The sequence below is a fragment of the Diabrotica virgifera genome, chromosome 3, assembly GCF_917563875.1.
Source record: "Diabrotica virgifera virgifera chromosome 3, PGI_DIABVI_V3a".
Classification (NCBI taxonomy): domain Eukaryota; kingdom Metazoa; phylum Arthropoda; class Insecta; order Coleoptera; family Chrysomelidae; genus Diabrotica; species Diabrotica virgifera.
In genome coordinates this window covers 36,774,563-36,787,269 of record NC_065445.1, presented here as the reverse complement: position 1 = coordinate 36,787,269, position 12,707 = coordinate 36,774,563, and the positions used below count along the sequence as shown (strand labels likewise).

General features: G+C 33.0%; 1 protein-coding gene across 1 annotated transcript in view; it reads left to right on the top strand.

Moving 5' to 3' along the window:
- LOC114326017 (ribosomal RNA processing protein 1 homolog) overlaps window positions 1-9,357 on the top strand; it is a 40,952-nt gene extending 31,595 nt beyond the window's left edge. Inside the window, exons 8-10 of the mRNA XM_028274203.2 lie at window positions 1,978-2,154; window positions 4,006-4,182; window positions 8,798-9,357. Of these exons, the coding sequence (XP_028130004.2) occupies window positions 1,978-2,154; window positions 4,006-4,182; window positions 8,798-9,252 (809 nt within the window). The 3' untranslated portion in view covers window positions 9,253-9,357. The remainder of the gene's footprint in view (window positions 1-1,977; window positions 2,155-4,005; window positions 4,183-8,797) is intronic.
- Window positions 9,358-12,707: the final 3,350 nt, after the last annotated feature.

The following is a 12,707-nucleotide window of genomic DNA, read 5'->3' as shown; positions in this document are numbered from 1 at the left end:
TTTCCCTCAACGTACCTTAAAAATTCCCACTTTTATGATCAAATTCCCTCGTATGCTCCTATGTAAAAAATCTGTGAAAATTTGTTGAATTATTTTCAAATATTTTGATTTTTTTAAATATTTTACAATTTGAACTGGAGCAAAGATTCCCTTAATAAGTTAACTTTTTCCCTTTTATGTTGAAAATTCTCGCAAAAGGGGAAATTTTCCTCCGGTGGCAACACTTTCGTTAGCGTGGGCGTGACATCAGTCAGGGTACCGAACAAAACCGAACCGACCGTAACGTGTAAGTCAACCAAATAGATGGCACGCGTGACGTGGCTTTGCAACTGTAAGCTTACAGCAAAGTTGCTACAAACATGAATCATTATCTTTGTCATAACAATATTGCAGCAAACTTGCCTCGTCATATTTAACGCAGCAATTTAAAATCAAAGAAGAAGCAAACTTGCCACAAGTTTACATGCTATCTGGGAGATTATTATTTTCTGTATGTTGAACATGACCAAACCATCTTAACCTATGCTCTCTCATTTCCATCCCGTCTAAGCATTCTCATTTCCGCCTCATGCATCTGATGTTCCTCTATCTTTTTAACCGTCCAACATTCAGTTGTGTACATCATAGCTGGTCTTATGGCTGTTTTATAGAATTTTCCCTTCAGCTTCATTGTAATTTTTCTATCACACAACACACTACTCGGTTCTTTCCATTTCATCATAGGCGTAACCAGGGGGGGGTTTGGGTTTTATAACCCAAACACCCCATTTGGATGTGCTTTGAGCTCTATACGCTTAACACCATTACTATTCCATACCTCCCAGAGTGTCCCAGAGACCATCAAGTAGTTGTAACCCCCCTTTAGGATGATCCTGGTTACACCTCTGCACTTCTTCCATCCAACCTTAATTCTACTGCATGTATCTCCATCTATTTCCCCATTACCCAGTAATACCGATCCCAGGTTCTTAAAAAATTAATTTTTACAACCCTTTCACTATCTAAAGATATGTTTATTTGTAATAACTCCATCTCTAAACGGACGTTCCGGTTCCAGATACTCTGTGTTTGTACTAAGCTTTGTTTTTAAACCAAGAGGAGTAAACTAAAAAGACATATTCACACCCAAGAAAGTCGCTAGAAATATCACCAAATACATCTTCTTTTTTGGTTGATCATATCGGCCTTTGACGCTAATCCATAAATATTATACTAATACGTCGCTAAATAGTTCTAAAATCAACTGATTTTTTATTTAAAAAAAAGGCTAAAAATCTAAAAATTAAAGGAATGATGCAGAAAATACAAAAAATCACTGATATAACTTAATTAACCTATGAAATGCCAATAGTGTCAAAATTTTATAGTAAAATGTCATTAGTGTCAAAATTTGATAACAGTGGAGTAAACTTGCCTGAGGTTGGACCAATTAAAAACAAGTTTTACGACGAGGGAAATTTGAATTACTCCTCTTGGTTTAAAAACAGACCATAGTAAGCTTTAAACCTATTTCCTCAAGAGCTTGTCTCCACTGTTTCAGTTTTTGTTCTAAATCGCTTTCACTATCTTCTATTAGCACTACTCATCAGCATACATTAAGCACCATGGAATGTTACCCTGTAGCTTCGCTGTTATCTGATTTAAAACTAATGAGAATAAAGAAAAACTAAGCACCGAGCCTTGGTGCAATCCTACTTTCACCTGAAATTTATCAGTCTCTCCCACACCTGTCCTAACACTAGTTGTTACTCTCTCATACATATCTCTCACCATATTTACACATTCACCGGGGACTCATTTCTTATTTAGTGTCCACCACAAAATCTCTCGAGGTACTCTATCATATGCTTTCTCAAAATCAATGAATACCATATGAGTGTTTTTTTCTTTATTCCTGTATTTTTCCCTCAACCGCCTTACAATGAAAATTGTTTATATTATGTTCAATTATAAATCTAAGAAATTTTGTTTTTAAAGGACCACAGCAGTCATCAGGAAAATCAGGAAGTGTGCCAGTTTCCACTTTACCAAAACATGCTAAAAAACATCAGCTGGATATTAACAACTCACCTAAAGAAAAACATAGTCCTAAAAAATCACCAGTGTCCAGTGGTAAAGGACAACACCAAGGGACAATAGAATCACCAAAATCCGGTTAGTTTTGAAGTTTTTTTCATTATTGAATACATATTATGTTAATGTTATTAATTAGAATAAATTGGTTTAGCAACAATAAATTTATATAGATTCCATTAGAAATGGAAAAGGCACAAAGTAATAAATAAAATGTACTTATATATTATGTAGAACGATAAAATACCTGTGACAGGAATTATGTATAATTTTTTTTTAGAATATATTATTTTCTTTTTTTTTAGTTTATTCTTAGAATTTAAAGTATAAGGTCAATATTTATTTTGTTTTTTGTTTAGTATACAGTGATGAGCGTGCTAATAACCGGCAAAATAGCGCAAAAGATGGAAAACATATTAGTCCAAGAGGGAGCGCTGAAAAATTTCTCTGAATTTACTAAAACTAGTTATTTCACAGTTGATTACTGTGATTGTGTAGAGAAACATACTGCGGTCGGTCAAGCGGAAACAGGTTCAACAGGTGGTACTGACAGCTTGTCAAAGTTGCTTACCTGCGGAGGTAATTAAATCCATTTACTAAGGCTGAAAATCAGTACACACATTCTAAATTCAATATAAATAAAAGTTATTATAGTCGGTCAGCTGTATGACGGGACAGAGCCGGTCGGTCGGCCCCAATGAATGTACAGTGTTATTCACTATATTTTGACTCCCTTGTAAACTGCTTTATTTACAGAATTAGAAAAAAATGTAAAATACAAAAGTTCTTCGATTTTTAATTATGATTTTTTGACACATATCGTACTAGTGACGTCATCCATCTGGGCGTGATGATGTAATCGACTATTTTTTTAAATGAGAATAGAGGTCGTGTTTTAACTCATTTGAAAGGTTATTCAATTCTCTATGCAGTAATATAAACATTAAGATCATTATTTATACAGGGTGTCCAAAAAATTTTGTTAATTATTAATTAAACAATTAATTTAATTAAAAAAAATTTTTTGGACACCCTGTATAAACAACCATGTTAATGTTTATATTACTGAATAGGGGATTGAATAACCTTTCAAATGAGCTAGCACACGACCCCTATTCTCATTTAAAAAAAATAGTCGATTATATGTCAAAAAATCATAATTTAAAAATTGAATAAGTTTTGTATTTTACATTTTTTTCTAATTCTGTAAATAAAGCAGTTTAGAGGGGGGTCAAAATATAGTGAATAACCCTGTACATTCATTGGGGCCGACCGACCTGCTCTGTCCCGTCATACAGCTGACCGACTATAATAACTTTTATTTATATTCAATTTATAATGTGTGTACTGATTTTCAGCCTTAGTAAACGGATTTAATTACCTCCGCAGGTAAGCAACTTTGACAAGCTGTCAGTACCACCTGTTGAACCTGTTTCCGCTTGACCGACCGCAGTATGTTTCTCTACACAATCACAGTAATCAACTGTGAAATAACTAGTTTTAGTAAATTCAGAGAAATTTTTCAGCGCTACCTCTTGGACTAGTGTTACTTGGCGAGTGCCGACGGAAGTGACTACTTTTTATAGCGCATTATTACTATAATGTGGGTTAATGAAATTTTATATCTGCTTATTACTGAATTGTTAATATATTTTTATAATACATTTAAGTTCTTAAAATATTCAATTTCTTTTTTTAATAATGCTTAATGCTTTAATTTCTGCTTAGAAGCTAGTAAAAAATTATATTTATAGAAACGATAGCCACAAATTGAAATACACCAAATGACGTCGATGTGCACTCCTGCCCCCCCCCCTCCCTTCTGTCGTATACCATCGTAATACCATAAACAAAATCCCCCCTCCCTCTTCTGTACGACGTAGTTTACGGATATTCCCCAGATAGGTTTTCTAATAAATTCGTGTTTTGAAGGAAAACGGCAGTCACCCGTAAAACCAGAAGCTGTGGCAGCTTCTAATTCACCAAAAAATGCCAAAAAGAACGGATTAAGTGTCAATATATCACGTGAAGAAAAATTTAGTCCTAAAAAATCGCCCGGAGCCATTGCTACAGAGCCAGAGCAAGGAGAAATAGAATCACCAAAATCTGGTTAGTTTTCAATTTTTTTATTATGTTAGTTTTTATCAAAACGGTAAAGAATTAACCATAAGTTTGAAAATTATGATTGAAATGTTTTGCTTTATCATGGCTGAGTGACTGTACATAGACCATGGTAAAGAACTAACAAATTTGAGTTTTCGGATTTATATTTATTCTCATTAAAGCGATTTGAAATATTTATAAAATAATACCGTAAAGCATTTCGTAGAAAAACGGTGCCGCTAAAAAACGGCCGTCTTTACAGTGGCCTTCAGAGATTTTATCTTAGGATATATCCACGTATTTTATCTTAGGATATATCTGTAGCTGGCGTGAATAAGTCGGTAAGTCAAGTTTTGTATAAAACTGGGTAAGTTGTACCAACAGCTTTATAAATATATGGGCTACCATGTGAATAAGTACGTAACTTTACTTAAAAGTATGCAACAGTTTATACACATGTGCATTACTGGTTATATCTTGGATTGAAGTGCATTACTGGATAACTCTAGTTACATTAAAAATACCACACTGAATTTGTCCGTGAATAAGTAGGTAACTAGAGTTCCATTGTTATAGTCTGCATTACGGTGAAAAAGTAAGCAGTGAACAACAACGTTCTTAGCCTAACTTTGGTATTGCTAAATAAATAGAAATAAAGTACTGAATACTGAATCATGTCAGGTCGTGGTAAAGTGATATTAGACCTTGTTTTAAAGCAAGCTAATACAGAAACAAGCAATATTGTTGATACATCTTGTTCAAGAAATGGCAACGAACTACAAATAAGTTTCTGTCACCTGACTTAACAATAACTAAAATGTATGAAATGTACAAAGAATTAAACGATCGCCCAGTTTCACTAAAATTATATAGTAAAACTTTTCATGACTTAAACTTGGCTTTTAAGCAACCCAAACAAGACACTTGTTACAAGTGTGATTTGTTGCAAATGAAATTAAATGTAGCAGATGACGATGTCAAAGTTCTAGTGACTAAGGAAAGGGATGATCATCACATACTTGTGGAACAGGCATACATGGCAAAAAAAAGTGACAAATCTGTGTCAAAAACTAATAACTTAAATAAAACTTATGCTTTTGACCTTCAACAATGTTTGCCCACTCCTTATCTAACAACCAATAAAGCATTTTATTCTAGACAGTTGTGGACATTCAACCTCACAGTACATGATTTAGCTACTGATGAAGCGAAACGTTATATGTGGGATGAATCTGTATCCGGTAGAGGAGGAAATCAAATTGCTTCTTGCATTTACCGACACATTTGTAGTTTGCCGTCCGATATTGAAAAAGTTACTTTTTACTCGGACACGTGCGGAGGACAAAATAAAAACAGCCACGTAGCTTTTATGTTTACTTACGTCATGAAGCAGTGTCCGAATTTGGAGGAAATTAACCATAAATTCTTAGTTAGTGGTCATACACACATGGAGTGTGATTCTGATCATGTCGTAATTGAAAGAGCAAAGAAAAAAACAGCTATTAAAATCAATCATCCAAATAATTGGTATCAACTCGTGAGATCATGCAAAAGAAAAAACCCATTTGACGTAGTGGTTAGGAAGAGAGAACATTTTTTTGATTTCAGTATTCTAGGTAAAGGTAAAGGACCTTTCGTGCTTAAAAAAACTAATGAGGTTGGCGATAGATTCCTTTGGCAACCAACGCAGTGGTTAGAATATACACAACAACTCGGAACTTTCAAACAGTAAATATACGAAGAAGAGGAAAACAGTCTATTCCTGCAGTCCTGCCATGTGTCAATGAAGGACTTGTACCAATGAGTAAGGAAAAAAAGGATGACCTACTTAAACTCTTGCCGCTGATAGATTATGTGTTTCACAATTTTTAAGTAAACTTGGTTACAAACGATTTGGCATCTGTAGATCCAGACCTAACAAAAATTGATCCAGGCGTAGAGTAGGATTCTTCATATGTTTGTAGCTTCTAATAAACATTTAATTTGTTTAATTACTTTATGCTCGTGAATAACAAGATATCTCATTGTATTTTGTATCAAGTGTGCGTACATAAGTAGGTAAGTCATGAAACTACCCTTAAAATAATTTATATCTTAACAAACGTTTAATATTATTTTAAGTTACCTTATTTTTATTGTTTAACCGTGTAACAACAGCATTTAAGGAAAAACCTGATTTTGGAGAGATGTTTAAACACTAATTTGCCTATACTGGAAAGTTTACTTTTTTGTACTTATCCACTTATTCACGCCAGCTACAGATATATGTATGTATGTTGACTTGCAATATTAACTTTAATTCTCTACAGTTTGAACCATATTTCGAATTGGTCGATTGGATTGCCAGATTTTCATGGCAGCCATTAGGACAGTGTCATCAGCATATATTGCAATTGAACGATCTGAAGTTGGTATATCTGCTGTAAAGAGGAGGTATAGTGTGGGTCCAAAGACACTTCCTTGGGGTACGCCAGAGTGGATGGGATGTAGAGTAGTATGTATAGTGATGTTGATTATAGTTACTTTCGAGTATTTGTTACAAATCGTTACTTTTGTATAAAGTAATCATTTACAGTATTCGTTACTTTGATTACTTTTGTATTTGAGTACCGGTAATTATATCGAGAATCGTATTTCTCAGTAGGTAGGTATTTTGTATAAAGTAATCATTTACAGTATTCGTTACTTTGATTACTATGATTACTTTTGTATTTTAGTACCGGTAATCATATCTAGAATCGTATTTCTCAGGTAGCTATTTTATATAGTTGTTCCGATATAACAACGACCTTCACCGATCTGTTTAAGGGGTACAAATGATTTGATTACTATGATTACTTTTATTACTTTTGTATTTGAGTACCGGTAATCATATCGAGACGTATTTCTCAGTAGGTAGGTAGTTTGTATAGGTATTCCGATATAACAACGACCTTCACCGATCTGTTTAAGGGATAAAAATGATTTGATTACTATGATTACTTTTGTACTTTTGTATTTGAGTACCGGTAATCATATCGAGAATCGTATTTCTCTGTAGGTAGGTTTGTATAGGTATTCCGATATAATAACGACCTTCGCCAAGTACGATCAGTAATCAAAGTAGATACCATAGTCGTTACTAGCTCTGATACGATTGGTACGAAGTAATCAGAGTAATCAAAGTAACGATTTGCCTCTCTGTATAGTAATCGTTACTTTCGGTATTCGTAAGTAACGAGTACTTTGTAACGAATAGTTACTTTTTCAACATCACTAAGTAGTAAGGGCCTCTCCAAGTTTTATTTGGAACGATCTGCCGGTCAGGTATGATTGTAGGAGAATGTAGATTGGATGAGGTAGTTGTCACCTAATATTATACCCTTTATGTCGTACCTTATCGAAAGCTTGGGAGACATCAAGGAAGGCTTCTGTACAATACATCTTGTTTTCGAGAGCATCTCTTGTGGTTCTGATTACCCTATGGACCTGTTCGATTGTGTTGTGTTGTTGTCGAAAACCGAATTGGTAATGTGGTATGGTCCTTTTCATAGGCATTTTTCAGTGTGTCACAAATGATAGAAAAAAAGGTAAGTCCGTGATAATACACATTTATAACATTTATTCTAACATGACATTTTAGTTTAATCTGACAGTTGTTAACTTCTATTTGCAATTTGGCATAAAAATAAATCAATTGTGTTTATTGCATTTATAAAATGGTATTTTCTTTGATTTGTATAGTCTTATAAATTGTACAGATTATATGATTATAGCGCCATCTATCGACAACTAGAATAAATGTTATAAATGTCTGTAATCACGGACGTGCCTTTTTTCTGTCACATACAATGTAATGCGTTAGAAAGAAATCGAAAAACTATGACGCACTGAGAGATGCCTATGAGAAAAATAATATTAGCTTTTTCTCTGTAATAACAGTGTCTATTCTTTTCAAGAGAAGCCTTACAAACACTTTAGAGTTTTACAGGATAAAGGCAGTAGGCTAATAGGGCGATAGGATGAAGGTTGGGTCGAGTGTTTAATCCGGGAGATTTTTTTTGTATTTAGATTTTTGATTACTTACACGATTTCGGTAATTTTGACTTTTCTGGTAGGAAGAAACATCTGGCAGAGTTCATCTTCTATATCTGTAATCAATTTCTCTTTGTTCTCTGGAAACCTTCTTAGGCGATTGGAAAACTGTAGTGAAAATTCTCAGCAAAGGTGTTATCCCTCTCTTCGTCACTTCGAAACCAGGTGCCATCATCTTTTCTAATCGGTGTTTTAGTTTATGGTTGTGTTTTAAGTTTTTTGGACAATTTTCATAACAAGTAGTTCTTTTCTTCAGAGCTTGATAGTAATGGAAGATGTGAAATAATAGTGTTATTTAATAAGCATTGCGTCAATTAATTATCTTACCTTTGTTTTATAACAGATTAAAATAAACCCGAAAACTCAGATTTAATAAAAAACTCTGTTACTAAAAAATAATCTGTACATACTAAGGTAACAATTTTTTTTAAGATGTGATTTTAATATATTAGGAGAATTATTTCATTATTACTTTAATGCCTTTATTATTTCATGTGGGTTTTATAAACTGTTTTAATGTACACGCCTCATTCCTATATTCCCGCAGGTTTGACTCCAGTGAGACTCTTCGAATCAACCCCAGAAAAAAAGGAACTTTTTCCGAAAACCGAATGGGACGAACCATTACAAGAGGGCGAATACGAAATATGCATTCCTTCTAAAAAGTACGTTGGCAAATTGAAGAAGCAGAAGAAATTTAAGGACCAAACAGTACATGAACTCATTAACACCACGTTAGAGAAAATTAGGGGAAAATCTAGGTTTAGTTTAGATTCTCGATTAGTCAATAATCCGTTCGCCAAAACGGGCAGTGCTAAAAAAGTAAAAATTAACACTAGCCTAAACAAATCACAAGAAGTGTATGAACATATTCGCAATGTAAAAAGCTCTCCGGCTATACCGTATGACGCTTCTAGAAAACCTTCCAAACCGCTATTAAAACCTACGGCGAATTCAACGCCCATTAATCCTTTCTATAAAAAACAACTAACTATTTTCTAGAAAGGGAGTTTTAATCCAGTCAGAATCTGTTTACGGTTTTAGGGGTGTTGAAAAATTTCATGAACCTTCGAAATAAACATGTCCGAAAATAAATGAATCCTAAAATCATTAACAATTTTAATTTCATACTGAATTCGATATAAAATCTTAAACATGACTGTTGTAGAAAAATAAAATGCATTGTAGGGCAGTCCGATACGGACTGGAACATTTGGACGCCGCCATTTCGGCGTTTGGGGCCGTTTGGGCGTAGAGCCGAACGGACGAACGGACGTCAGCCGTTTCGGCGTCGGAATTAATTGATAACGTTATATGTTACTTCTATCAGTTCAATAAATAAAAAGTTGACTCTAGACTTTACGTTACTGATGTTGCCATGGTCACATTAAAACCATAGACATATTAAGGATAGACAAAGCATACTGAGCAAAAAAGCGTAACGCACGGGTACTCGGTCGGTGGTCTGTCCATCTTTTTTTAAGAAGCGATCCCGTGCATGTGACAGAAAAAGATGGCTTTTCATTATTAAATAGGGAACTTGCATAAAATTTTAAATTCGAAAAAAATGTTATAAATCACAACAGAACATAATTTAAAACATGTATCAAAGATGAAAAAGTTTTGTTTGGTCCCTAAAGACGATTAAAAATTCAAATTATACCAGCCAGCCCAAAATGCGTCGTGACGTCATCGGGTTATGTGTTTACATTCTACACCAACAAAGTAAACAAAATTGTATATAATTTTAAATTAGACATTATAAACGTCAGTAGAAAATACAGTTATGTGAGGTTACAAGTGTTTTTGATCGTTTTAACTATTCATACAAACTTGTATGTACTTTTACAAAATGGTTTTATTTTCCATAGTAAACCTTCTTTCCTTTCCTTCAAAAACTGTATCAGACTCCAATCTCAACAAACTGGTATATATTATTACAATGACATACGATAAATGTTAAAAAAACATTATAAAACAGAATATAGGTAAAACATTAGAATATAAATATTTTTCCTTTATTCCGCGACGACGAGCTGGCCAAGTACCCAAGTAGGTGGAGGCTAATAAACTAAAGAAGAAGAAGAATATACCTAATTATAACCATAAACGGAACCATATAGTTAAACTATGTGACGTCACGGGTCGTTTGAACTATTTTAAAATACAGAAGACTTTAAATTTGTACTTATTAAGTTATTGTAAGTATATTGTAAGTTATTATGAGTTTTTGAAGCGTGAGATTTTTATACAAAACTGAACATTAATGTAATAAAAAAAATGTGCAAGTTCCTTATTATTGTGAGTTGTGAAGTGATTTTCAAGATGACAACTAAAAAGGATAGAAGAAAAGTTGCCGCTTATTATTATTACCTTATCGTTAAGTCCCTTACTAGAAATAAAACGACTCATAGATATTGGTATTGGATTAAAAGAAGATCAAATATAAATATAATGGAAACATTATTGGAAGAACTGGAACGGAAAGATCCGCATTGTTATTAAAACTTTCTTCGAATGCCCTCCGCTGATTTTCAATATTTGCTTAATAAAATAAAATTGGCATTCCAATTCACAAATTAGAACAGGATTCATACAATTCTACTGGCGCATCATAGTTCTTGTCCGGTTCTCATTACATTCTTCTTTTCTCTTACTACTTTTCTTTTACTTAATAGAAAATTAATAATTCTTGTTTTTTTTTTATTTCATGAGACAAAAATTTCATGAAATATTGTCATTGTGGATTCGAACCTTAACTATTTTACTAACAAAACTAGTTTCACTCTGTATTGGTATGAAAACGTACTGCAGACAATTAAATGTTTTCAGTGATGTCGGATTTCATATGGTTGGTACAGTATAAACCCCGATACACATCATCCGTGTTATAGCAACTGACGTCACGTGATACCAACAAAAAATATTTAAGTCGTAGGTTTGTTCCTTCTTAGAATGATTTAACGATTTAACCAAGTACACTGGAATTACAGGTACTAGACATATTTTATTATACAGGGTGAGGCAAATAAAGGGCCTATTAGAAATATCTTGAGAACTGAAGGCAACAGAATCATGAAAATTTGAATGAAGGGGTTTTGAGGAGTGATCTATTTAATGAAAATATTTCCATCTATTTGCTACTTCTGGTTATACCGGAAGTTGCTTATAACTTCGTTTTTTTAAATGGGACACCCTGTATATTTTTACATTTTTGGATTCTCTTCGATGTCTCTTTCTTAAAATATGAGGTTTTGTAATGTTGTACAGGGTTTACGTTTTTTTTTATTCATTTGGTAGCAATATTCACACCCTATAAAATTGTAGTAGTTTGACATCAAAAACTCTACTTACGTTCAAATGATTTTTAATATAGTCTATTATTGTTAAGAATCATTAGTATAGCTAATTTCTTAATTTTAGTATACAGGGTTGGTTGAAACTTGGAATGAATATTTTCTGAGTTTTCTTAAATAGAACAACCTTGTATTTTAGTATTGTAATGAAATGATATTTCATGGTACTTTTTGTTTTATAAGCATTCCCTATACCTAACTGCTTTAAGTTGTGAGTTATTGGTGATTCAAGCTAAACATTAATTGCAACAAAAAATACGTAAAATTTTATTAGGTTGGCCGTAAAAATCTTCAATCACAAATAATTTTTCAGAAATAAATACATATTAATCTAGACTGATCCTTAACATTACCAATAATGTAGCTGTCAAAATACCTACGTAGTTAAGCTTGTGGGTGCGATTAACAATTAAGCACAAATTAAAGCAGTTAGGTATGGGGAATGCTTATAAAATAAAAAAGTACCATGAAGTATCATTTCATTACAATACTAAAAATACAGGGTGTTCTATTTAAGAAAACTCAGAAAATATTCATTCCGAGTTTCGACCAACCCTGTATACTAAAATTAAAAAATTAGCTATACTAATGATTCTTAACAATAGTAGACTATAATAAAAATCACTTGAACGTAAGTAGAATTTTTGATGTCAAACTACTACAATTTATACTGGGTGTGAATATTACTACGAAATTAAAAAAAACGTAATTATCTTTTAAAATACCCTGTATAATATTACAAAACCTCATATTTTTAAAAAGAAGATATTGAGGAGAATCCAAAAATATAAAAATATACAGGGTGTCCCATTTAAAAAAACGAAGTTACAAACAACTTCCGGTATAGATGAAAATATTTTCATTTAATAGACCATCCTTCAAAACCCCTTTTTTCCAATTTTCATGATTCTGTTGCCTTTAGTTCTCGAGATGTTTCTAATAGGTCAGTTATCTGCCTCACCCTATATACGCGTAGAAAAAATATTTGAAGATTTTTATTAATGTGAACTTAAAGAAATACACCATAACGTGTTTCATTTAATTTGTATAAGTGGATTATAAAGCGTTTTTATGAAGCACACGTGTCCGGATCAAACTTGA